General features: G+C 49.5%; 1 protein-coding gene across 2 annotated transcripts in view; it reads right to left on the bottom strand.

The window, feature by feature from the left end:
- Nucleotides 1-23,867, bottom strand: part of RNF213 (ring finger protein 213) — a 413,312-nt gene that overhangs the window by 37,367 nt on the left and 352,078 nt on the right. For both annotated transcript variants that reach the window (XM_029599190.1, XM_029599191.1), the window contains exons 54-58: nucleotides 12,477-12,639; nucleotides 11,500-11,680; nucleotides 4,666-4,760; nucleotides 4,206-4,457; nucleotides 3,269-3,401 (exon numbers count right to left, since the gene is read on the bottom strand). In XM_029599190.1, the coding sequence (XP_029455050.1) occupies nucleotides 3,269-3,401; nucleotides 4,206-4,457; nucleotides 4,666-4,760; nucleotides 11,500-11,680; nucleotides 12,477-12,639 (824 nt within the window). The remainder of the gene's footprint in view (nucleotides 1-3,268; nucleotides 3,402-4,205; nucleotides 4,458-4,665; nucleotides 4,761-11,499; nucleotides 11,681-12,476; nucleotides 12,640-23,867) is intronic.

Raw genomic sequence — 23,867 nt, 5'->3', positions numbered from 1 at the left:
GCACAGTGACTCTTATGCACCTTGTACTGTTTGTTTTACCTATTGATCGGTCGGGGGCGGGTTATGGGAGGGGGGGGGGGGGGGGTTAAGTGTTGATGATGGAAAATATGGAGCCAGTTGTTGTTCTTTTTGACTTGTTGTTCGCTGGGGACTGTACCTCGCTTTCTTGTTATACACATGTCACACATGTTTTATTCTATACTGCCCTTACTTTTTTGTATGCTGGTTCCTAATAAAAACCGTTTCAATACAAAAAAAAAAAAAGAAACTAGATCTGTGCTATACAAAAGCCTGGTAAAGGCAGCCTGTGGGTCAGTGTCCGGTCCCAGTTGTTTCAAATGGTGGCACCTGTGACAACAAAGCAGCCCTGGTTTTCTTTGGATGTTTATAGTTCAGGGGGCTCTAATAGTGTGGTCTCTCCTCTTTCTGAGGTAAAAAAAAACAAAAAACAACAGCATAGAAATCAATACCTGTGATTCCCTAGATAATGGTGAATTATCTTCAGAGGTGTACTAATTGCTTTTTGGGACTAAGATGGTATTATTGTTTTGGAAATTCTGTCTTAAATAAAAATTGTCAAATAAAAAAAATTATTATTAAAAGAAATCAATGCATCAACTTATAACATTTCAAAAAGTCTCTGGGTTACATATGGAGGCAGATGGTAATGTTTACTTAAAGCTTTAACTTTGAGATCAGATTTGGGGATTCCCATTCTAAAAAGAGCATATTTTCCATCTCCGAATGCAGCAGAAAGGCCTTGGTAGACTTTCAAATACCCTAGGGAAGAGGAACTTCCTTCACTTTAGAATCTGACATCCTAAGGGAAGTGATCACCTGAGAAATTAGATGATTTCACCATTGTGAAACATAACTATCATTACAGCTACAGTTGGCCAGTGCTAGTAAAGAACCCAAGAGCCCCCCCACAGACATCTTCTTTAAGATTTTCTATTCAATACCAGATTACCCCTCCCCCCCAAATCAAACATAACATGTGATCACCAAAGTAAAAGTATCACCAAGCATCCAGCAACCCAAGCTCATCAGAACCTCCTATGAGCTTGAATCTCTCCAGAGAATATGTTATTCCTTTGATAAGCAGTTATCTTATTCATACAGTACAGATTATGTACCTGACTAAGCAGACCTTGTAATGAAGGCAGCTGTGAAGAGCGCCAGTATTTCGCAATCTCACAGCGCACCCCAGTTTTGCCTTGAATCACTAATTTTTGTTGAAATTTATTACCTACAGGAATGGGAACATTTAGTAATGCCTGTAATGGGCTTAGCTTAAAGGAAAGGCTCCAAATACCCTGCAACTAGGTAGTGACTACTTCCCAAAAGCCCTGAATAAACGAGCACTCCCACCACATGTGTATATACGTGCCTGTACCTCCACACACTCCGTCCAGTACCGGTTAGAGTCTATCAGTGAGAAACGATACAGCTTGGCCGGAGTATAATACCAATGAAAGAGGACTTTATATCCATTCTCAATTAAACTGGTAGCAATTAGCCCTTTTTCCAAATCCATCTGACACTGGCCGCCCTAAATCCTGTTCCCATGCCTTAATATGTCTTGGAGTAGCAATAGAGTCCTTACTGAGCAAAGTATAATAGCAATTTCCCCACCTTATTTGCACTCTGGCACCAGGTTTCAAACATAGAAACGCCCTGTGCCAGGGCCTGAGCCATGGGGAGCAATTGATCGAAAACGCCTGACCTGTAGATATGGATAAGTTTCCTTAGATGTGAAACCATAAAGCTTTTGGGAGGTCAGTAAAACACAATGGGTCATTTGTCTCCCACACATGTTCAATACGTGAAATTTCACTCTGTTTCCATAGGTTGTTCAATGAGGAGGTAAGTCCTGGACCAAAAGCTAAATTATCAAACAGAGGAATTGAGATAGAAATCCCGCTGTCCTGTTAGGGAGATCTTCCATGCCCGCCACACAGAAAGGACCTGTGACACAGTAGGGGGATCTGCAAAATGGGTCTCCATGTTTTTTTAGGTTGCCAAATTAAAGCTTGAAGAGGACTTTTCTCAATGATCTCTTGTTCTAGGACAATCCACGGTTTGATAGGATTTTTTTTGTGCCAATCTATAACAGATCTGAGATGAGCCGCGGCATGATATCATACCAAGTATGGAAAACCCAGGCCTCCCTGCTTCTTAGATAGAAACAGGTACTGTTGAGCAACCCTCAGCTGCTTCTCCTGCCAAATAAATTGGAGGAACTGTCTCTGCCATCTTTTCAAAACCGAAGGGGGACAGCCACAGTTATTGTTTGGAATAGATAGCAAAATGGAATAGATAGCAAAATGGAATAGATAGCAAAATGTTCATCTTAAAAATGGCTACTCTCCCCAGCCGAGATATGATAATGGTTCCACTCCTCCAAGTCTTTATATATTCGAGACAAGAGAGGAGGATAATTCAATTGAAAGCCACTTAGAAAGCCACAATATCCTCATCATAATTCGGATTTTGCAAATTCTACAGTACAGAAACTCTTCTGATTTCCCTCATGCATACAATCCTAAGAGATCTAGATAACAGACAAACCTATTTATTAGTAATACTTGACATCTCGGCGGCTTTCAATACAGTCAACCATAACACTATTAAATAGGTTGGGATACATTTTAAAAGAAAGAGCGCGCGCGTACTTTTCTTTGCACATCAGGCGCGAACAAAAGTACGCTGGATTTTATAAGATACGCGCGTAGCCGCGCGTATCTTATAAAAATCCGGGGTTGGCACGCGCAAGGGGGTGCACATTTGTGCAACTTGCGTGCGCAGAGTCCTGCGCGCGCTGCCCGTTCCCTCCGAGGCCGCTCCGAAATCGGAGCGGCCTCGGAGGGAACTTTCCTTCCACCCCCCCCGCACCTTCCCCTCCCTTCCACTCCCTAACCCACCCTCCCGGCCCTATCTAGAACCCCCCCTACCTTTATCAGAAAAGTATTACAGGCTGTCAAGTTCTTGACAGCCTGTAATACTTCCAAATTGTGTAATCTCATGATTTAGATTTAATTAATTTATGAATCGCCTAACATAAAAGAGGACGAGGCGATGTACAAAGGAACTTCTTTTAGTATTGTAATTTGGTTTATATTGTATGTTTTTGTATTGTTATGCGTTTTGGGCATGGAATGTTTTTAATTATGTATGTGATTACAAACTGCTTTTATTATTTGGACAGATTACTAGGTATAAACATTTTATAAATAAATACATTTTTTAAGGGTGGAGCAGGACTTACCTGAGTGAAGGCTTTCCAGAAAGTCTTCAATCTTTTGCTTCTCTAAGTCAGTAAAGTGCTGGAACCTTTTCACCAGATCTCTTTGTAGAGCTAAAATCTCTGGCAGGAACTTCACCTGGCGCAGTTCAGCCTCCTGGGACAGGGGATATTATAGGACAGATTCAGAGAACAGACACTGGACCCTGAGATAGCAGCCTCAGAAACAGTGTCATCCTTCTTTTTCCTGAGTTCAGAGATCAGTGTCGGGTCAACAGGTAACTGACTGAGAACCGGAGTCTCTCCCTTCTATGCTAGGGTTTAAGGCAAAGTCTCTGTTCACCTGGTACCTAGAATTCAAATTACTCTCTAACCAGGGGGTCAGGAGTCAGCAGCTAACTATTAGGCTAATGGAAAATTAAAGATAACCTACTATTTTATCTGTTTAATATATTAGCTTCCTCACAACAGCATAAGCCAAGCATCAGAGTTCCCAGGGGAGTGTGTGATGGAGGCTGGTGTTACCTGCTCCTGGGATAGGCAGAGGTGAGGTGCGCCCTGGACTGGCTCCAGCACTTCCAGGCTGCAGCCCCAGCAGTTGGATTATCATGGTACTGATGCAGCCATGCCAGGCTAGATGAGCTCCAGTGCCTGCTTCTGTTTCTCTCCTTCACCTCATGCTGTCTCACCACTGGGCTCTGGTTCTCACTTTGCTCTTGGCACTGCATTCTCTAGCCTCCAGTTCTGAGCTTGTTAATGGTTAACTGATTAACCAGTATAATTTCCATAGTTTAAATGGATTTTTTTTTAAAGATATATTGTATTTATCAGTTAACTGTTCAAAAATGTTACTTTCCTATGATAGATCTGGAGCCACGCTCAGTGTTGATCCAAAACCAACTACCATACACATACAGATGGCAGTGACTGTTTGCAGCAGTTCAACAATGGTCACACTCACCTTTTGCAGGAATTTCCAGAGGACGGGTACTGTGTCCTTGCCATCCTGCTGCTGCATCACATGTCTCAGGTGCTCAATGGAGATCCTCTTCCTGCAGCTCCAGAGTCTGGAACAGTGCACGCGGCTGCCCTTGGGTAACTCAGACAGAAAGGTCATGGGATCACCGTATACCATTTTCACAACAGGGCTTGAGCCAATTCTCTCATCCTGGCTGATCCGAGCAGTCACCTCCAACAACTTCTTATCTAAATGCTGTGTATGAGATAATCAACAGTTCTATGACAAACTGACATAAAAAAACCCCTATATGTATATCTCTGCAGCATCATGTCTAACCATCATACCCCAGCAAACATGCCAGTGGCACATGGTGCTGGCTTCTGGCCACAGAGAAGCTTCAGTTTCTGCATCTTACCCCTTCAGAGCACTTTCCAGCTGGAATCTGCCTGCTGCTTCCTACCTGCATTTCTGGAGCAATAACTGTGTTGGCCACACATCTTTCCCAGGCATTCCTGCTGTCCTTGCTGGAGAGTTCACTGTCAAAGCGGACAGGCCCTGCAAGCAGAAAGCATGAGTGTGAACCTCTCCTAGCAAAGGTGAGAAGGGGAGCAGAAGGTGCCTTACACTGCAGTAGGAAGGAGAAGAGGCATTAAGACTATGCATCAGGGATCTACAGTCAAAAGGAAAATTGGTTCTTACCATCTAACTTTCGCTCCTGGAATACCACAGATCAGTCCAGACACATGTTTTTCATCCCTACCAGCAGATGGAGGCAGAGAACAAAAGCTTCACTGACACTGCTACATAATAGTGGGATACATGCAGTCCCTCAGTATTGATCTATATCCAAGCCAAGATTAACTTAATTCAAATCTAACTTCACAGTTTCTCAAATCCGAGCAGGGGAAAGGTGGAGACCCTGAACTGGAGCCCTGTCATCAATAACAAGGAATGAAACCTCCCAATCCACAACATACAAATCAAATTTCTCCACTATTTACACACAGGAGATAGATCAGTCTTTCCAGATAGGGTGAGGCTCTGGACTGATCTGCCTGCGCCTGTGGATCCAATGAATCCAAATTCTGGAATACAGGGAGATCCACTTTCTGACTGAGGTGGAAAACAGAAACCACCATTGGTAAGAAGTAAGAAACTGTACGCAATGATATTCCATCCTCATTGAACTGAAGAAAGGGATCGTGACACAACAAGACCTGAAGTTCTGAGATCCTTCTGGCCGAGCACATCACTACCAAAAATATGACCTTTAGAGTAAGATATTTTTGTGCCCACTGCCTTAACAGCTTGAACCGCAAACCACTGAGTACCCTTATTACTAAGTTAAAATTCCAGGACACATCTTCCGAACAGGAAATAAACCACATCTGTATGTGAAACTATGCACCTTACCTCAAAAACAATCTAAGGCTGCCATCTGGACTTAGTAAGAGAATTATAGGAAAGGCCTTTCTGCAAACCCTGTGACACGGAAGCTCAAGTCAGCTTAACTTTCTCCTCAAGAAGAACACTCTCTGTACTCTGACATAAGCCAGGGATGCAGAAGATCTCCTAGCCGGAAGCAAGGTGGCGATGACCTCCTCCGAGTAAAGCATCACTCAAACAATGCCTCTCAAAAGCCAAGCTGTGAGACAAAAGCATTCCGCCTGTGCCAAGATGATTGGTCCCTGATGAAGCAACCCTTGAAGATGCCCCAACCTTAAGGGACTGTCCCCAGTGAGATTTATCAGATCTGCAACCACGGCTGACATGGCCACTCTGGAGCATGGGGATCACCTTCCTTGGATGGCTCTCAACACACCACAACACCCTTCCTATCAGGGTCCACGGAGGGAAGTTGTATAACAGGATCTCCGCTGGCCAAGGCAGGACCAGAGCATCTAGTCCTTCTGATACTACCTCTAACCTGCAACTGAAGAAGTGATGAGCCTTGGCGTTATGTCTTGATTCCCTCAAGTCTAGCTGAGGGCTGCCCCAGCTGAGAGCTATCAACAACTCCCATTCCCCAGGGGTCTAATACCTGCTGGCTGAGAAAATCTGTCTGCACATTGTCTATTATGGCCACATGTGACACCTCCAGGGTCACCTGGTGGTGTTCCATCCATTTGAACATCTTCTGGGCCTCCTGAGACCCCATGGCTCCCCCTTGATGGTTGATTTAGGCCACCACAGTCGCACTGTCTGATAGAATGTGAACTGCTTGACCACACACTAGAAAGGAAAGCAAGGCCATGTGAACTGCCCTTATCTCCAGACAGACCATGATGCTTTTGCCACCGATCAGTTTTCCCTAGATAAACGGCTCCTCACCCCTTCAGACTGGCATCTATGGTCACCATCACCCAATCTGGGACTTCCAGATCCATCCCTTACTCCAAGTTGACTCGAGAAAGCCACCATGAAAGACTGGACCTGGACTCTCCCTGAAGTGGTAATGGAAGCTGAAATTCCTCCGACTATGGGTTCCAGTGAGTCAAAAGCGCCCTCTGAAGTGGTCTCCTGTGTACAAATGCCCAAGGTCCTAGATCTAGCATAGATGGCATAGATCCCAGGACCTGCAAATAATCCCATACTCTTGGCACAGAAAGTTGCAATATATGATGGACCTATGCCTGTAGCTTTGTTGCTCTGTTGTCAGAAACACTTTGTCTACTTTGGTTTCGAAGTGGGCTCCCAAATACTCCAATGACTGAATTGGAACCAGAGTGCTCTTTGATAGGTTGAACACCTAGCCTAGAGAGCGCAGTCTTTGTTTAACCTGCTGTACTGACTGTTGACACTGCAACTCCAACTTTGCCTGAAATAGTCTGTTCTGTCTCCAGCAGTGGGTACATGTTTGTATCTGTCTGTACTGCAGTTTAACTGTTTAGAGCAGTTCTCACTTCTGAGGATTCTTAATAATGAAGCACTGTTTGTAACCTATGATAAAAATCTGTGAGTCTTTGTCTTTAAGAGGCCCCCCTCCACTTTCTCTCATCATCAGGAGAGTTGAATCCTCTTCAACCTAACTTAAATTTTCCAGGGTACCTTATAGCTTCAAAGGACTTGCCCTTCATGCTCCCCCTGTGTTACATGGTTCTTAGGCTCACTGCCACTGGATCCTGTCCTTCTGCCTCTAGCTTGTGGAGGCGTCTCTTTGGCAGCTCTCGGCCAGGAGTCAGTTGCTCCATGCTTGCCACTTTGTAGCTGTGTGCTCTGTGTGTTACTCCCTGAAACGGATTGGGTTTCACCTTCCCTCTTATTGTCATCTTCTATGGATAAATCAGCCTCATATTCCCCTCATCCTTTCCACCTCTACAATAACTAACTCCTGCAACACAAACTCCCTCCTCCCTTCTCCTGTCATAATTTAAGTTACCAAAGATTCTTGCCTGGGGCTTGCGTCTGAAGTGCAACAATTGTAAGTAAAGTTTACTTGTACAATAAACAATTTCAGACTTACAGAATCTTTGTCACGAGGACTGATTTGGGGGGGGGGGGGGGGGGTGGAAGTTTAGCTGCCTGGACAATAAAACATGGATGTTTTATGTGAGCCAGAACATAGTCCATGTAATGGTGATCTAGGATACTCTTCTGCCTCAAGAGTTGCAGCTACCACTACTATCACCTTGGTGAAGGTCCACAGTGCAGTCGCCAAACTAAAGGGGAGTGCTTGAAACTGAAAACAGTCTCCCAAGACCATGAATCTCAGGAATTTCTGATGGTCGTCTGGCTAGGTATGTACAGATAAGCCTCTGTCAAGTCCATCAAAGTCAGAAACTCCCCTGGCCGCAGAGTTTCTATCCAGAACTGTGGCATCCTGAGAGCTGCATTCACCTTTTTCAGGTCCAAATGGGCAGATAGGTTCTTTCTTTCTTGAGTACCATGAAATAGATGGAATATCTTCCTCTTCCTCGTTCCCCTGGAGAGATGGGAATTTTCGCTTCTAGGTACTGCAGTTGATACAATGTGGCACGAACTGCCTCTCTTTTTGACACAGGATGTGCAAGGGGAAATCATATAGGCTTCTCAGACGAGGTGAGTAAACTCTAAAGCAAAGCCATCTCATCACTTCCAGGACCCACTGATCCATAATGATCTTGGTCCGCTCCTCACAGAAGAGGGCTAATCTTCCTCAGACAGCTTCTAACGAAGAGTGGACCAGCCTCACGTCACTGCACGGGTTTGCTTCTTCCACCCCCCCTTGACTGAAGTTTTCATGCACAGGTCTATACGGACCTCGAAAGGACAGAGTCTTGCCTCAGCATTGCCTCTGAGAAGGAGGAAGAGCCCTTATTGGTATGCTATCTTCTTGTGTCTCAAACAGAGACAAGAAGCTCCTCTTACTCCCTTTCAGCTTATCTTCAGGCAACTTATGCCCAGGGGTTTCAACAGCTGTTCTAGGTCCTCCCCAAACAATAGCTTACCTTTAAAGGGGAGGTTACCTAGCTGAAACTTGGACCAAACATCCGCTGACCAGTTCCACAGCCACAGGAGTCTTTGAGCTGACACTGCCAAGATCGTAACCCTGATGAACATACGAATCAAATCATACAGTGCATCCCCCACATAGGCCACCCCCTACTCCAGCTACTCAGCTTGCTTGGTGGAGGCTGAGGGTGTTTCCTCTGTGAATGCTGGACCCAATGCAAATAAGTCTGCTGCATGAAACTACTGCAGACCAAATGTCCAAAGCCAAAACTTCAAACATCGTCTTGATGTGGATCTCCAACTTCTGATTCTGCTTAACCTTCAACGCTCCTGCCACCAGAATGGTGTTCTTTTTAGTCATCGCGGAGACCGAAGCATCCACTTTAGGGAGTATTAGAAGTTTCAAGGTATCATCGGGCAAGGGTTATAGTTCTGATATCACTCTTCCCACCTTCAAGCCAGCTTCTGGAGTATCCCACTCCCTGATCACCAACTTCTTTACCGACCTATGGAAAAGGAAAGCCTTTTCTGGATCCCGCAGTCTCTCTATGACCGAGTCCACCCATTCATGATCGGATTCTTCCTGAGAACCTAGATTCCTAGTTCCTTCAGCATGTGCAGGATCAAAGGTCTTAACTCTTTGTTCTGGAACAGCCAAACCACCTTTGGGTCACCTCCTGCCATCAGTACATTCTCTGGGTCGGAGAGATCTTTATCCACATTCCCATCCAAGGGCCTGTCCAAAGCATCCCCTGTCCCGTTGGGGTCATCAGTCCTCCAAACCACTCCCAGACTGCCCTTTTAGGTTAAGCTGGCAGAGAATTTGTTCTGACCTCCCGAGGGTTCATCCTTCCCATTGTTGCCTCCCTCTGGTCTGCCTGTGGCTGTTCCTACTCTCACACCTTTTTTTGCTAAATAAACTATATGCAAAAACAGCACAAAATCAGAAGAAAAGTGCTCTGAATCATCTGACCCCTCATCCAAGGTATCCGCAGCTGGCTCTGTGCTATCCTGGATGCCATCTGAAGATAAAGGAGGGGAGTCCTTTCCTTCCCCAGACTCAACCCGCTCTCCCCACACATGCAGGCAAAATGGCCACTGTTCCCGAATCTTCTGAGGTATCCAAGTCTTCCTGCCCCAGATGACCAGGTTGCTCTCCTGTAATGCCATAGCCACTGTGGAACTGCTTTCCCCCTCAGAGGAATACCTGCTGCACACCCCTGCTGAGCTAAGCTGCAAATGTCTTGTCCTGTGCTCAGCTGACACTGCCATACCTGACCGTGGCCTCAACTGCTGCTGTACATGCTTGCTCTGAGCCTCACCCAAGTCTCTTAGCACCTCCTTCCGGGTTGTGTTCAGTGGTTGCCCCTTACAGCCTTCAGATCCCTCCCTCCTCTCGGGCCTGTCTGCCTTTATTTTTTTTCCTTAAAGAGGCAGACCTCTTCAACGAACATAAGAAATTGCCCTGCTGGGTCAGACCAAGGGTCCATCAAGCCCAGCATTCCTGTTTCCAACAGAGGCCAAACCAGCAAGCAAGCCCCAAAACAAAGCAAAATATTTCCCTGAAGCTGCCCGACTAGATCCCAGGAAGGAGGGAGGTCCAAAAGGAAGACTAGGGAGCCAGACCACTGGCTTTCAGTCCCCCACTGACTCCAGGCCGTGCCACCTCAGGGTTACCAACCTGCTGCTCGTTCTGCTTTACCAAAGATATGGCACCTAACATTCTGGGAGTCACTGTGTCATTAACTTTTTTTTTTTTTTTAACTCTCCAGACTGCAGGTTTTACACCTCTACCGTGTTCTGAAGGACAGAAATACTGAGGGACTGCAGGTGGCACACTATCAGGCCAATTCTGTAAAGTGCGTGGGAAAACGAGCGCTCAGTGTTGAGCGCTCGCTCTCCCAACACTCACCCAGCCACCACTCCTGGGCATGCAATACTGTATTTCAATGAGGGATTGCGCTAAAAAGGAGGCACTAGGACAAGAGCGCGTCCCTAGCTCCTCCTTAGCAGCGGAAGCCCAGGAGAGGTCGGCTGTCAGCAGGTTCAGAAAACAGATGCTCACTTTTACGAGCGTCTGTTTTCCGAACCCGTTGACTGCCGCAGGCCCTTTTTCTTTAAAAAAAAAAAAAAAAGTATTTTTAATCTTTTTTTTCTTTTACCTTTTGGTTCCTCTGACTTAGTATTGCTATGATATTAAGTTGGAGGATGAACAGAAAAGCAATATTTTCTGCTTTTCTGTACACTTTTTCCAGCTGCTCAGAAATTAACCAAGGGCAAGTGCTAATTTATGAGCGTAAAATGTGCGGATCAGCCGCACATTTTTTTTTTCGGTATCCTGAGCGAATGACTAATAGCCTCATCAACATGCATTTGGCATGCGATGAGCACTATTAGTTTCAGCGGTGGTTGGATGCGCATTTTCGACGCGCTAAACCCCCTACAGTTTAAGGAGTAGTGGACATTCGTCAAAAGCTCGTGTCCAATAGCGGGTTAAATAGTGCGCTTAGCTGAGCACACTTTACAGTATCGGCCTGTATGTTATATAGCAGTGTCAGTGAAGGTTTTGTTCTCTGCCTGTATCCGCTGTAAGGGATGAAAAACCCATGAGTCTGGACTGATCTGGGTATGAACAGGAACAGTGTTTACAAAACAGAAGAAATACTGACTGCCATCCCTGGGTTCTGGGCTCAGGAACCCTTATTAGTAGTCTCTTCAAATGATTCCTCATAACACTTGTGGCGGTCTACTCCGACATGCAGAAACCCAGGCGCACACATACTATGCTCCTTGGTGAGCTCCCCTATGGGGGATGTCCATTACATCTCTGCTGGTATGTGTGTATAATTGGGGAAGGGCTCACACTGGTTGGGCTGCTGCTGGGGATCCTTCAGCAGGCTGCACAGCACCAGATGGATAACAAGGGTCGTTTCATCAGCACTTTTCCCCAGGGTGCTTCGCAGCTGCTCCATATCCTTTCTGATGTGAGAGAGCAGAAAAGTCTCTGGATCCTGCACCTGTGGTTTTATAATCTTCAGCATGGACTACAAAACAAAGCAAAAATGCAGGTCTCTGATAAGGCAATAACTCCCAAGTATGGATCTTTTGAATCCAAAGCTTCTAGACTTTCAATGCATGGTCTGCTGCAGTGAGCCCCCCAGGCCAGGTTTACCTGCACCAGGGTACAGGCATGTGGGTGCAGGTGGAGGAGAGAGGAGGGAAGAAACGGAAAGAGCACTGGCTGCAGGATTATCTACCACAACACAGTAACACGGCAGCACAGTAGGTGATGGTACAAAAAGACTCAAGCAGTCCATCCAGTCTGTACAGTTATTCACATCTCCACTATGGATATAGCCCTGTTATCAGCAATAGAAGACTGCCCGCTTATAGAAGAATGCGTCTTACCCAAGTCCATTTTTGTTTACTTCCTCATTGGCTCTCTATCACCCTCAGCATATGAGCATCCAACATCCCATACTTAATCCAACAGCCAGAACCTGCTTTCCCCCATGGCTTACCACCAAACTTTATAATATTCTAAACAGACAAAATGTACAAAAATATACAAAAACACCAGAAGATAACACCTAGATTTAGGAAGCCATGGTGAAAAATAAAAAGTTTTATCATATATGGAAGGTAGAAACTGGGAACTCCCTGTGACACCAGGGCTGGATATCCTCAGGGGGTCCCTGGGGGGTGTGGCTATCCCTCTGTTGGCACAGGGTATATTCCACAGGGCTCAGTGTTTTTCTTCAAACATATCACAAACAGATCGCTTTACAATATGAATTGGTGATGTGGGTCACAGACTGAAGGCTGCTGTCACATTCATACGTTTTTATCGCTGTCTGCTCCCAGTAGCATCGCCAGGTGCATGAGAAGCCGGAGAAGAACAAAGGAGGCTGGAGGCAAGTCCCTGTCAGGGGCCACCACAGCTTCTCTGGCACTAGAGTCTTTCAGCACATGGCCTGTTTCAGTTCTGTCCACATGTTGCCCCCTGCAGAAACAAACACAACAAAAAGAAAATTATTCCTTACCTGCTAATTTTCGTTCCTGTAGTACCATGGATCAGTCCAGACAGTGGGTTATGTCCCCAATCCAGCAGATGGAGTCAGCCAAAGCTTTGAGGGGGCGTCACCAGGAGTGCTACTACCCCCTCTGCAGGAGTTCAGTATCGAGAATATCCAAGCCCGAGTAAAAACAAGAACCCCCATATTGGATCAAGTTTAATGAACGGCAACAATCAGCCGTAGAACCCTTCCCACCAACGGGTGGGGGGACAAAAGGTCAGCGTGTCAACCCCAAAACAGAACTGTGACAAAACAGGGAAGAACTGAGCAATCATGAGAGACAGAAAATACTACCGTCCCGTATGAGAAAAACCCCGTCGAGCAGGAATAGGACACAAATGCGGTGGGCGTCTGGACTGATCCATGGTACTACAGGAACGAAAATTAGCAGGTAAGGAATAATTTTCTTTTCCCTGTACGTACCTGGATCAGTCCAGACAGTGGGATGTACCCAAGCGTCCCTAAACCGGGTGGGGTCCTGAGAGACCCGCTCGTAGAACCTGCTCACCAAAGTGTCCAAAGACCGAGGAAGCGAGGTGAAGACGATAGTGTCTGGAGAACGTGTGTAACGACTTCCAGGTGGCTGCCCTACAGATTTCTTGAGAGGAGACCGAGCGGGTCTCCGCCCAAGAGGCCGCCTGAGAGCGTGTAGAATGCGCAACAATACCGGGCGGGGGAGTCCGTCCCACCCCAATGTAGGAAGCGGCAATGCCAGCCTTCAACCATCTGGCAATGGTCGTCTTCGTGGCCTGAGCTCCCTTCCGAGGGCCGGACCAGAGGACGAAGAGATGGTCAGAAGTCCGGAAATCATTCGTAGCCTCCAGATAGAGGTGCAGGGTGCGCTTGACGTCCAGAAGCCGGAGAGACCTCGGTTCCGAGGAGGAGAAGGAAGGGAGCTCCACCGTCTGATTCACATGGAACGCGGACACCACCTTCGGGAGAAAGGAGGGAACAGTGCGAATCGAAACCCCGGAGTCCGAGAACCGGAGGTAGGGTTCCCTGCACGACAGGGCCTGCAGCTCCGAGATGCGCCGAGCGGAGCAGATAGCCACCAGAAACACCGTCTTGAGAGTGAGATCCTTGATCGTCGCATTCCGCAGTGGTTCAAACGGAGATCCAGACATGGCCCGTAGCACCAGGTTGAGACTCCAGGAAGGACAAGGATTCCGCACCGGAGGCCGCATGTGTTTGACCCCTTTGAGAAAACGGAGAATATCCGGGTGTTGTAGCCGGGATCCCCCGTCCCGCAGGAGCGAGCCAAGGGCGGCCACCTGAACCCGGAGAGAGTTGTATGCAAGCCCCTTGTCCACCCCTGCTTGCAGGAACTGAAGTATCTGAGGAACCGAAGCCTCAGCGGGACTCGTGTTCAGGCCGGCACACCACAGCTCGAACACCTTCCAGACTCGCACATAGGCTACCGACGAAGTCTTCCGAGAACGCAGCAGTGTTGAGACTACCGCCTCCTGGTAGCCCCGGCGCCGGAGGCGGCGCCTCTCAAAAGCCAGGCCGCAAGACAGAAGAGTTCTGCCTGGTCGAAAAATACCGGGCCTTGGTGAAGGAGGCGGGGGAGATGTCCTAGACGGATGGGTCCGTCGATCACCAGTTGGATCAGGTCCGCAAACCAAGGTCGTCTTGGCCACTCCGGGGCGACGAAGATCACCGGTCCCTGGTGGGCCTCTACGCGGCGGAGTAGTCTTCCCACCAGTGGCCACGGCGGGAACGCGTAAAGGAGCAGGTTGGCCGGCCACGGGAGTACGAGAGCGTCCACGCCCTCCGCTCCCCGCTCTCTCCGGCGGCTGAAGAACCGGGGAGCCTTGGTGTTTCGTGCGGACGCCATGAGGTCGAGGTGGGGGGATCCCCACCGCCGAACGAGCAGCTGCATCGCCTCATCGGAGAGGGACCATTCCCCGGGGTCCAAAAACTGACGGCTGAGGTAATCGGCCTGGATGTTGTCCACGCCCGCGATGTGCGAGGCCGCCAGACGGGCCAGATGCCGCTCCGCCCACTGCATCAGCATCTCTGTTTCGAGCGCGACCTGCGGACTGCGGGTGCCGCCCTGCCGGTTGATATAGGCCACCGTTGTCGCATTGTCCGATAAGATCCTGACCTCCCGGTTCTGGAGGAGAGGCAGGAAGTGCTGGAGCGCTAATCTGACCGCTCTGGTCTCCAGTAGATTGATGGACCACTTTGATTCCTCCGAGGACCACGTTCCTTGCGTGGCGCTGCGGTCGCAGACCGCTCCCCAGCCTACAAGACTGGCGTCGGTGGTTACCACGACCCAATTTGGCAGATCGAGAGACACGCCGCGGGCCAAATTCTCCGGATTCATCCACCAGGTCAGACTGTTTCTGGCAAACAGCGGTAGGGGAAGGAGCACCTGGTAGTCCTGCGAAAGCGGCTTCCAGCGGGATAGAAGCGCTCTCTGTAGAGGCCTGAGGTGCGCAAATGCCCAAGGGACCATGTCGATGGTGGAACCCATCACCCCTAGGAGCTGCAGGTAGTCCCAGGAGGTGGGAACCGATAACGCAGAAAACCGTTGTATGTGTTCCCGTAGAGCTTGCGCCTTGTCCTGGCGTAGAAAGACCGCGCCCACACGGGTGTCGAAGGTCGCCCCCAGGAAATCCAAGCGCTGCGAGGGCACCAGGGAGCTCTTGGAAAAGTTCACCACCCATCCTAGGGACTGCAGAAACTCTATGACTCTGGCCACCGCCTCCTGTCCATGCCGAAAAGACTTCGCTCGAATGAGCCAATCGTCCAGGTAAGGATGAACTAGGATCCCCTCCTTCCGCAAGGCAGCCGCTACCACCACCATGATCTTGGTGAAAGTGCGCGGAGCCGTTGCCAGCCCGAACGGGAGAGCCACAAACTGGAAATGTTGATCCAGGATCTTGAACCGTAGCAGACAATGATGCTCCCGGCGAATGGGGATGTGGAGGTAGACCTCCGTCAGGTCCAAGGAGGCCAGGAATTCCCCCCGATGCACCGCCGCGATCACGGACCGCAGCGTTTCCATGCGGAACCGAACCACCCGAAGTGATTTGTTGACTTCTTTCAAGTCCAGAATGGGCCGGTAGGAACCGTCCTTCTGTGGCACCACGAAGTAGATGGAATAATGGCCCGAGCCCACCTCTCCGAAGGGCACGGGCGCAATGGCGCCTATCTCCCAAAGTCTGTCCAGGGTCAACTGCACCGCCTGTCACTTGGTGTCCGAGCCGCAAGGGGAGAATATGAACCGTCCCTTTGGAGCGCGTACAAACTCCAACGCGTAACCTTGTCCGATGGTGTCCAAGACCCACTGATCCGAGGTGATTCGCGCCCACTCCTCGTAGAAGAACGCCAGTCGCCCCCCGATCCTGGGGACGGCGGAGTGGGCGAGCTGAACATCATTGCGAGGACTTGGGCGGAGGTTGTCCAGCTGCGGGGGCGGGACGTGCGGGGCGGCGCCCGCGAAAGGAGCGAGACCAGGGCTGAGACCTGGGGGCAGAGGGCCTGGTTGCCGCCGGTCTGTAGTTCCGGTAGCGCCGTTGCGCCCTGGCTCTGGTCCGAGAGGACGGAAAAGTCCTGGTGGAACGATACCTGTCCTCCGGCAGGCGATGAACCGCATTTTCCCCCAGCGTCTTGATGATTTGATCCAAATCCTCCCCGAACAGGAACTTGCCCCTGAAGGGCAGGGAGCCCAGGCTCGACTTGGAGGATGTGTCCGCCGCCCAGTTGCGGAGCCATAGAAGGCGCCGTGCCGCTACCACCGAGGCCATGGAGCGGGCGAGGACCCGAAACAGGTCATAGAAGGCGTCAGCGCCATAAGCAACCGCCGCTTCCAGTCTATCCGCCTGGGCGGCCTCCCCAGCCGGAAGGACCTGAGAGGTGAGCAGTTGTTGAACCCAGAGAAGGCTGGCCCGCTGAACCAGTGAGCTACACATCACCGCCCGCAAGCCTACCGCGGAGACCTCGAAGACCCGCTTGAGGAAGACCTCCAACTTGCGATCTTGTGCGTCTCGTAAGGCCGCACCCCCTGTCACTGGGATGGTTGTCCTCTTCGTGACCGCTGTCACCGCGGAGTCCACTTTCGGTACCTTGATGAGATCGAGAAAATCGTCCGGCAGTGGGTAGAGCCTCTCCATGGTCCGGCTGCCCTTGAAGGAAGCTTCCGGGGCATCCCACTCCCCGGTGAGAAGCTGGAGGAAAGAATCATGAATGGGAAAAGCCCGAGCCCTCGGCCTCCGGGCTGCCAAGACCGGATCCCCCTTCCTAGAGGAAGTGACCACAGCGGGCGCTACGGGCGCGGGCGGCTCCGGTGGTGGATCGAGGTCCAACTCCTTAATAACCTGTGGCAGGAGGTCCTCCAGCTCTTCCCTCTGGAACAGACGCAGCGTGTGCGGATCATCACCTTCTGAAGTGGAGTCCCCTTGACCCGGGTCTGCCGGATCCGATCCAGGGGAACCTGGTCCTGTGCCCGCAGTCCCCGAGCTTCCCGGGAGGCGGGCGCGAGCGGGAGGGAGGGGGGCCCCCACACCCGCCGGAGCGGGGGGGGGCCGGGGGAGGCAGAGGGGCCCCCGCAGGTAGGGAGGGCCGCGGTATCTTGTGTGGAGGAGGCCCCGTGGGAGGCTCAAGGCTCTGCAGATATGCCGTGTGCAGCAAAAGTATAAACTCTGGGGAAAACCCCTGTCTCCCGGAGGGGGGCTCCGAGGGGGGGGCCCCAGGTGGGACTGTCTCCGGGTCCGATTCGGGGAGTAAATGTGGCGGGGACTCCCCCGCATCCCCGGTCCCAAGCGCCGTCTGTTCCCCTTCAGGGGGTGCAGAGTGTAAAATGGCCGCCGTTCCCGCCAGGAATGGGGGAGGGGCCGGCCCCCGCCGCCCGGGCAGACCTGCTAAGCGGGGGAAATCGATGAGGGGCCGCGAGGTGCCCTCCCCCCCGGGGAGACACCTCGCACAAATGCCCTCCCTCGAGATCCGCGAGCCCAGCTCGCCGCAAGCAGAGCAGCGCTCTGGCCGCGGCATCGGGGCTGAGCAGGAAAAACAGGCCCGGCAGAATAAACCACCCGGCAGAGCCTCGGGGGGGGGCCGAGAACGGGAGCGCCGCTGCGGGAGGGGGCCCGGACGGCCTGCACAACCCGAAAGGAAGAAAAACGGCACCGCGGGGGGGCCTCCTGGCCGCGCGACCCGCCGACGACGCTCTCCCTGCCTGCCTCTGCAGCCCACGAGGAGCCGCGAAAATGGCCGCGGGCAAGGGAGAGAAGACGCGGAGGGGCCGGTCCTAATGTCCTCCGCGAGCCCCTCCGTCGAAGATCAGCTGCAAGCAAGGAGAAAAGTAAAGGCAAAACAACACTTACCTACCCCGCTCGCAAGGAGAGAAGAAGAAGAGAGAGCAAGACAAACACCGAGGGAAGCCACGCCTCCCAATTAGAGCCCTCTAAACTTTTTTTTTTTTTTTTTTTTTTTTTTTTAAACAAACTTGATCCAAAAAGAAGTAGGCAGAGAGAAAAGCAAATCAGAGAAGAAATACAAGAACTGCCTGAGGTAATCGGGAGCAACCCGGATTTACTACTCGCATCTGCTGGAGTCAGAAGATACTGAACTCCTGCAGAGGGGGTAGTAGCACTCCTGGTGACGCCCCCTCAAAGCTTTGGCTGACTCCATCTGCTGGATTGGGGACATAACCCACTGTCTGGACTGATCCAGGTACGTACAGGGAACACAGTTTACCCTGTGCCTTGGAATGGGGGCATCACCAATTCTATCGCCTCCTACCCACCCCTCCCCCACTGCCCAGGTGATGCTCCTGGAATGCAGGCATCGCCAATGCTATCTCCTCCCACTGCCCAGGTGATGCACCTGGAACAAATACCACAAGTGGGACCTTTGTATTGTGCACTGTGGCTGTCACTGGCTCAGAAAACATCCAAAATTAGAAGGAGAAATTACTACTTACCTGATAATTCCCTTTTCTTGAATAAGGTCAGGTGGATCCAGAACAAGTGGGTTATGCACCTCTACCAGCAGATGGAGACAGAGCAAAGCTGACATCACGGTATATATGCTCCTGCACTGTCCACCAGTATTCTCTGCAAAAGCCAGCTGTGGACAAACTAACAAAAACTTGATTATTAACAGATAACCATTCCAGCACTCAACCAACAGGAAACACTGAGCTTAGACAAAGAGTGCCTGGGACTGGATTAACACTTACTAGTAACTCCTGGAACTTGCAGCCACACAGGAGGACCATAGCACAGCCATCTGGCAGCCAAGGGTGGGAAGGTGGATCCACCTGTCCTTATTAAAGAAAATAAGGTAAGTAGTAATTTCTCCTTTCTTAGCATACGGACAGGTGGATCCAGAACAAAAGGGATGTACCAAAGCTACTCCCAAAAAGGGCAGGAGGCTGTCCGCGGCCCGATCAACACCTCATTCGCAAAGGTTGTGTCCTCCTGGGCCTGCATATCCAGGCAGTACAGCCTGGAAAAGGTGTGAAAAGAGGACCATGTCGCAGCTCTACAAATGTTGACAGGAGACAACAATCTAATCTATGCCCATAACACTGCCTGAGCCCCAGTGGAATGAGCCCTAACCTGACTAGGCAACGGCTGCTCAATATCCACATACGTGGCTGTGACTACCTCTTTAATCCAGAGGGCTACCATAGCCCATGATGTTGGATCGCCCTGTTTACTTCCCCTATGGACAACAAATAGGCGATCCATTTTCCTGAGAGGTTTAGAAACCTCCAAATATACATCTTGACATACAAGGGCTGTAACAGGCGCTATTCCTCCGCATCTCTTTATCTGTCCAGAGACGGCAGGGAAATTAACAGATTCAAGTGAATATCCAAGACCACTTTTGGCAAAAAGGAAGAAACAGAACACAGCTGTATCACCCCCGGAGTCACCTGAGAAACGGCTCCCAGCAAGACAAGGCCTGCAGTTCGGAGACTACGCACAGTACAAATTGCCACAAGAAACACCGTTTTCAAGGTCAGTAACCTCAAGGAAAGGCTACTCATCGGTCGAAAAGTGGGGCCCACCAAAATATCCAAAACTAGATTAAGACTCCACAAAGGCACCGGTAATTGCAAGGGAGGACGAAGATGCTTCACTCCTTTTAAGAAATGGGCCACATCTGGATGAGCCAACAAGGATCCACCATTCACCTGATCTCGGAATCAGGCAAGAGCCACCACCTGTACCTTTAATGAATTAAGGGCCAACCCCTTTACTCAGTCCATCCTGCAAAAATTCCAAAATGAGCAGGACCTTAACTGAACGAGGAAGAACCCCACAATCTTCACACCAAGTCTCAAACACTCATCAAACCCGCACATACGCTAAGGAAGTGGAGAACTTCCTCGCTCACAGCAAGGTGGAAATCACCTCAGTATAATATCCATGCTTCAGTAACAGAGCCCTCTCAAGGGTCATTCTGTAAGACAAAATAGAGCTGGATCTTTGTGAAGAACAGGCCTCTGCCGTAGTAGATCCTTATGAGCTGGAAACCAGAGGGGAGAGTACACCAGAAGCATTTGCAAATTTGTATACCACGGTCTTCTGGGCCAATCTGGTGCCACCAGAAGCACCATCCCTGTGTGACTCTTGATCCTCCGAATCATTCTGCCCAACATGGGCCACTGGAGAAAAGCATACAGTAGCTTGCCCTCCGGCCACTCCTGCATGAGGGCATCGATTCCCAAGTACTTTTGATCTCTCCTGTGATTGAAGGAGAGAGGAATCTTCGCATTACGAGAAGTTACCAGCAGGTCCAGAAAAGGAAAGCCCCAGTGATCCATTACCAGCTGGAAGCTTCGTTTGACAATTCCATTGTCCTGGATCCAGACTCAGTCTACTGAGAAAGTCAGCTCTTACATTGTCTTTTCCTGCAATATGCAAGACTGAGATCTCCTGAAGATGCACTTCCTCCATTCTATAAGTTGGGCTATGTCCTGCAACACTTGCTAGCTCTTGGTTCCTCCCTGCCGATTGATGTAAGCCACTGTTGTCTCATTGACATTATTCGGATTGCTTGATCCTGCAATCGGTCGCAGAATCGCAAGCATGCCAACCAGACAGCACAGACGTTCAGCCAAATGATGTTTCAGAGAGACTCTTCTATACTCCCATCGTGCTTGCGCTGTTAACTCCTGACAGTGAGCTCCCCAACCCTGGAGGCTCACATATGTTGTGAGTACTAGCTAGTCCGCTGATCTTAGGGAAATCCCCTTTCTTAGATCTGCTTGCAACCACCACTGCAGGTATATGCAGATCTCCCTCAGAAAGTGAAGTCGAATCAAATAGCCCTGAAACTGTAGGCTCCAACAAGACAGCAGAGTGTGCTGAAGAATTAAGGGCCAACCCCTTTACCCCATATGTGCCCTCACCCACGGCATCACCTCCAGGATCGATGCCATCAATCCGAGTACCTGAAAAGACCACACTGTTATACTTATTGTGCTAGTCAAGAGACGCACCTATGTCATCAGCTTCTGAATATGGCCCTCTGGCAGGAACACCCTGCCCCTGCTTTATGTCGAACCGAACAGAGATACTCCAGTAATTGTGATGGCTGAAGATTACTCTTGGCCAAGTTCACCACCCCTGCCTCCTCCTTTCCTCCATGTATACCCTGGAGGAAAGGAGGAGCAGGGGTGATATGATACAGACTTTCAGATACTTGAAAGGTTTTAATGATCCAAAGTCAATGACAAACCTTTTCTGTTGGAAAAAAAAATCAGCAGAACTAGGGGTCACGATTTAAAACTCCAGGGAGGAAGACTCAGAACCAATGTCAGGAAGTATTTCTTCAAGGAAACGTGGAGGAAGTGATGAAGACCAAAACTGTGAAGGATTTCAAAGGGGCATGGGATAAACACTGTGGATCCATAAAGTCTAGAGGATGTGAATGAAGAGAAGAGGCATAGGGGTGGTTTGCGGGAATGACAGCTACCACCTGGTGATTAATACCCTTATTCAATAAACATACACATTGTTAATGCGACTCCAATATTGCTCTATGCTTCAACGGCAAGAAGAAATGTGGGAAAAAGGATTTGCATTCACGAATAAGCGTGGGAGTAGCTTGCTTGTTGCGGCTGTTACTACCCCAAACCAATTAAGCCTGATACTTCACTTTGAATACATATACAGCGCAGCTCACTGCTTCAACGGCAGGGGGTATGAAGAAAAGATGATTTATATTCAGACAACAATCAACAAGGACTAAATTGCACAGGCTGGGTAAACAAATAAGCGTGGGAGTAGCTTGCTTATTATGGCGGTTACTACCCCTAACAAATTAGGCTTGATACTTCACTTTGATGCAGCTCCAGCACTGCTCTCTACATCAATGGCGGGGGTGGAAGGAAATTAGAACCAAAAAGTTACCAATAAGGGCCCTAAACTCAGCAGTCAGAGTAACAGATAAGTATAAGAAAGATAAGTATAAGAAAAATAAGTGTGAAAGCTTGCTGGGCAGACTGGATGGGCCGTTTGGTCTTCTTCTGCCGTCATTTCTGTTTCACCCAACCTAGCTCCTGCAACAAGGAGATCAGTTTGTGTGAGACCTGAAGTCTCTCTTCCAGACTCTTGGTCTGAATCAGCCAGTTATCTAAGTATGGGTGTACCAGAATTCCATCCTCTCTCAGCTATGCTGTCACCACTACTAAAACCTTGGAAAAAGTTCTGGGCACGGTGGCCAAACCAAAAGACAACACTCAAAACTGATGACGATGCCCCAAAACTGCAAAATGCAGAAACTGTTGATGCTCTAGCTGGATGGGAATATGAAGACATGCTTCGGACATCAAAAACTCCCTCAACTGTACTGCCATTATCACTGAGTGCAAGGTTTCCAAGCAAAAATGAGTCACCCACAAATGACTGTTGACGCCCTTGAGATCTAGGATGGGGTGAAAAGAGCCCTCATTCTTGGGCACAACGAAATAAATGGAATATTGGCCCATATTTTCATGGATGTGGGCACTGGAACCACAGCCCGCAGGCTGAGACATTTTGACAACGTACACTCCACTGCCTGTCTCTTCTGCAGAGAGGTGCAGGGAGACACCATGAAAATGTCCTGAGGAACACTGCGAAACTCCAGCACATAGCCATTATCACCGCCAGGACCTACTAGTCTGGCATGATCTCGACCCACCTCTGATGAAACAAAAAAGAGAGGCAACCCCCTAACTCCTGTTCCCAGGGGTGGGTCAACACATCTTCATTGGAAGGGTCGGGGGGGCTCCACTACCCGAGCCTGCACCCATCTGGGCTGCCTGGGACAAAAGGACTGAGACCTACCCAAAGGTCGAGTCCTCTGAAAGGCTGCTCCTCTGTAGGGTCAAAAACGTTTGAACCCCCTAATAGGACCTTTCGTGCTGAAGGAACGCGGTGTCTGTTTCTTATCCTCTGGTAACAGAGAAACCTGGGACTCACCTCACTTATTGGCATTTTTCTCCAGCTCCCTCCCAAAGAATGAGGATTTAAAGGGAAATTTCATAAGAAAAGACTTCAAGGTTGTACTGGCCGACCAATTTCTCAGTCATAGCTGATGCCTGGCCTCTATTACCGAAGCCACCCCTCTGGCCGAAGTGTGGACCAAATCGCAGCCTGCATCTGCCAAAAGGGCGGCTACTGTTTCCATCCCTGCCCTGGAATTCACACCAGATTCACTGACCTCCTAAGAGAGAAGTAAAGAAGAGCGAGCCACCAGGGAACAATAAGAAGTTACTCGCAAATTTATTGCCATTGCTTCAAACATCTGCTTAAGGATAGCCTCAATTCTCCTATTCTGTGCATCCTTCAAGACTGCTCCCCCTTCTACGGGGATAGTTGTCCACTTAGTACCAGCAGACACAAGCACATTCACTTTCGGAAAGCACACTTGCCCTCTTGCAGCTGGATCCATGTGGTACAGTCCTTCCAAGGCTCATCCCCGTTTAAAATCAGCTTCCGGGGCGCCCCATTAAAGATCAATCAATTTTGAATGTCCTCCATAATAGGGAAGAAACATGAGGCTTTACGCAAAAAAAATCAAAATGGGATCTTTCTTTGGCTCAAGCATGGATTCAGTCCCCGATACTCCCAGCATCTTCAATGTCTGGGAAATCAGAGCCAATAACTCATTTCTATGAAAAACGCAACAGTTCTATACGGCTCCAATC

The sequence above is a fragment of the Rhinatrema bivittatum genome, chromosome 4 (genome assembly GCF_901001135.1).
Source record: "Rhinatrema bivittatum chromosome 4, aRhiBiv1.1, whole genome shotgun sequence".
NCBI classification, from domain to species: domain Eukaryota; kingdom Metazoa; phylum Chordata; class Amphibia; order Gymnophiona; family Rhinatrematidae; genus Rhinatrema; species Rhinatrema bivittatum.
This window is presented reverse-complemented; position numbering and strand designations above follow the sequence as displayed.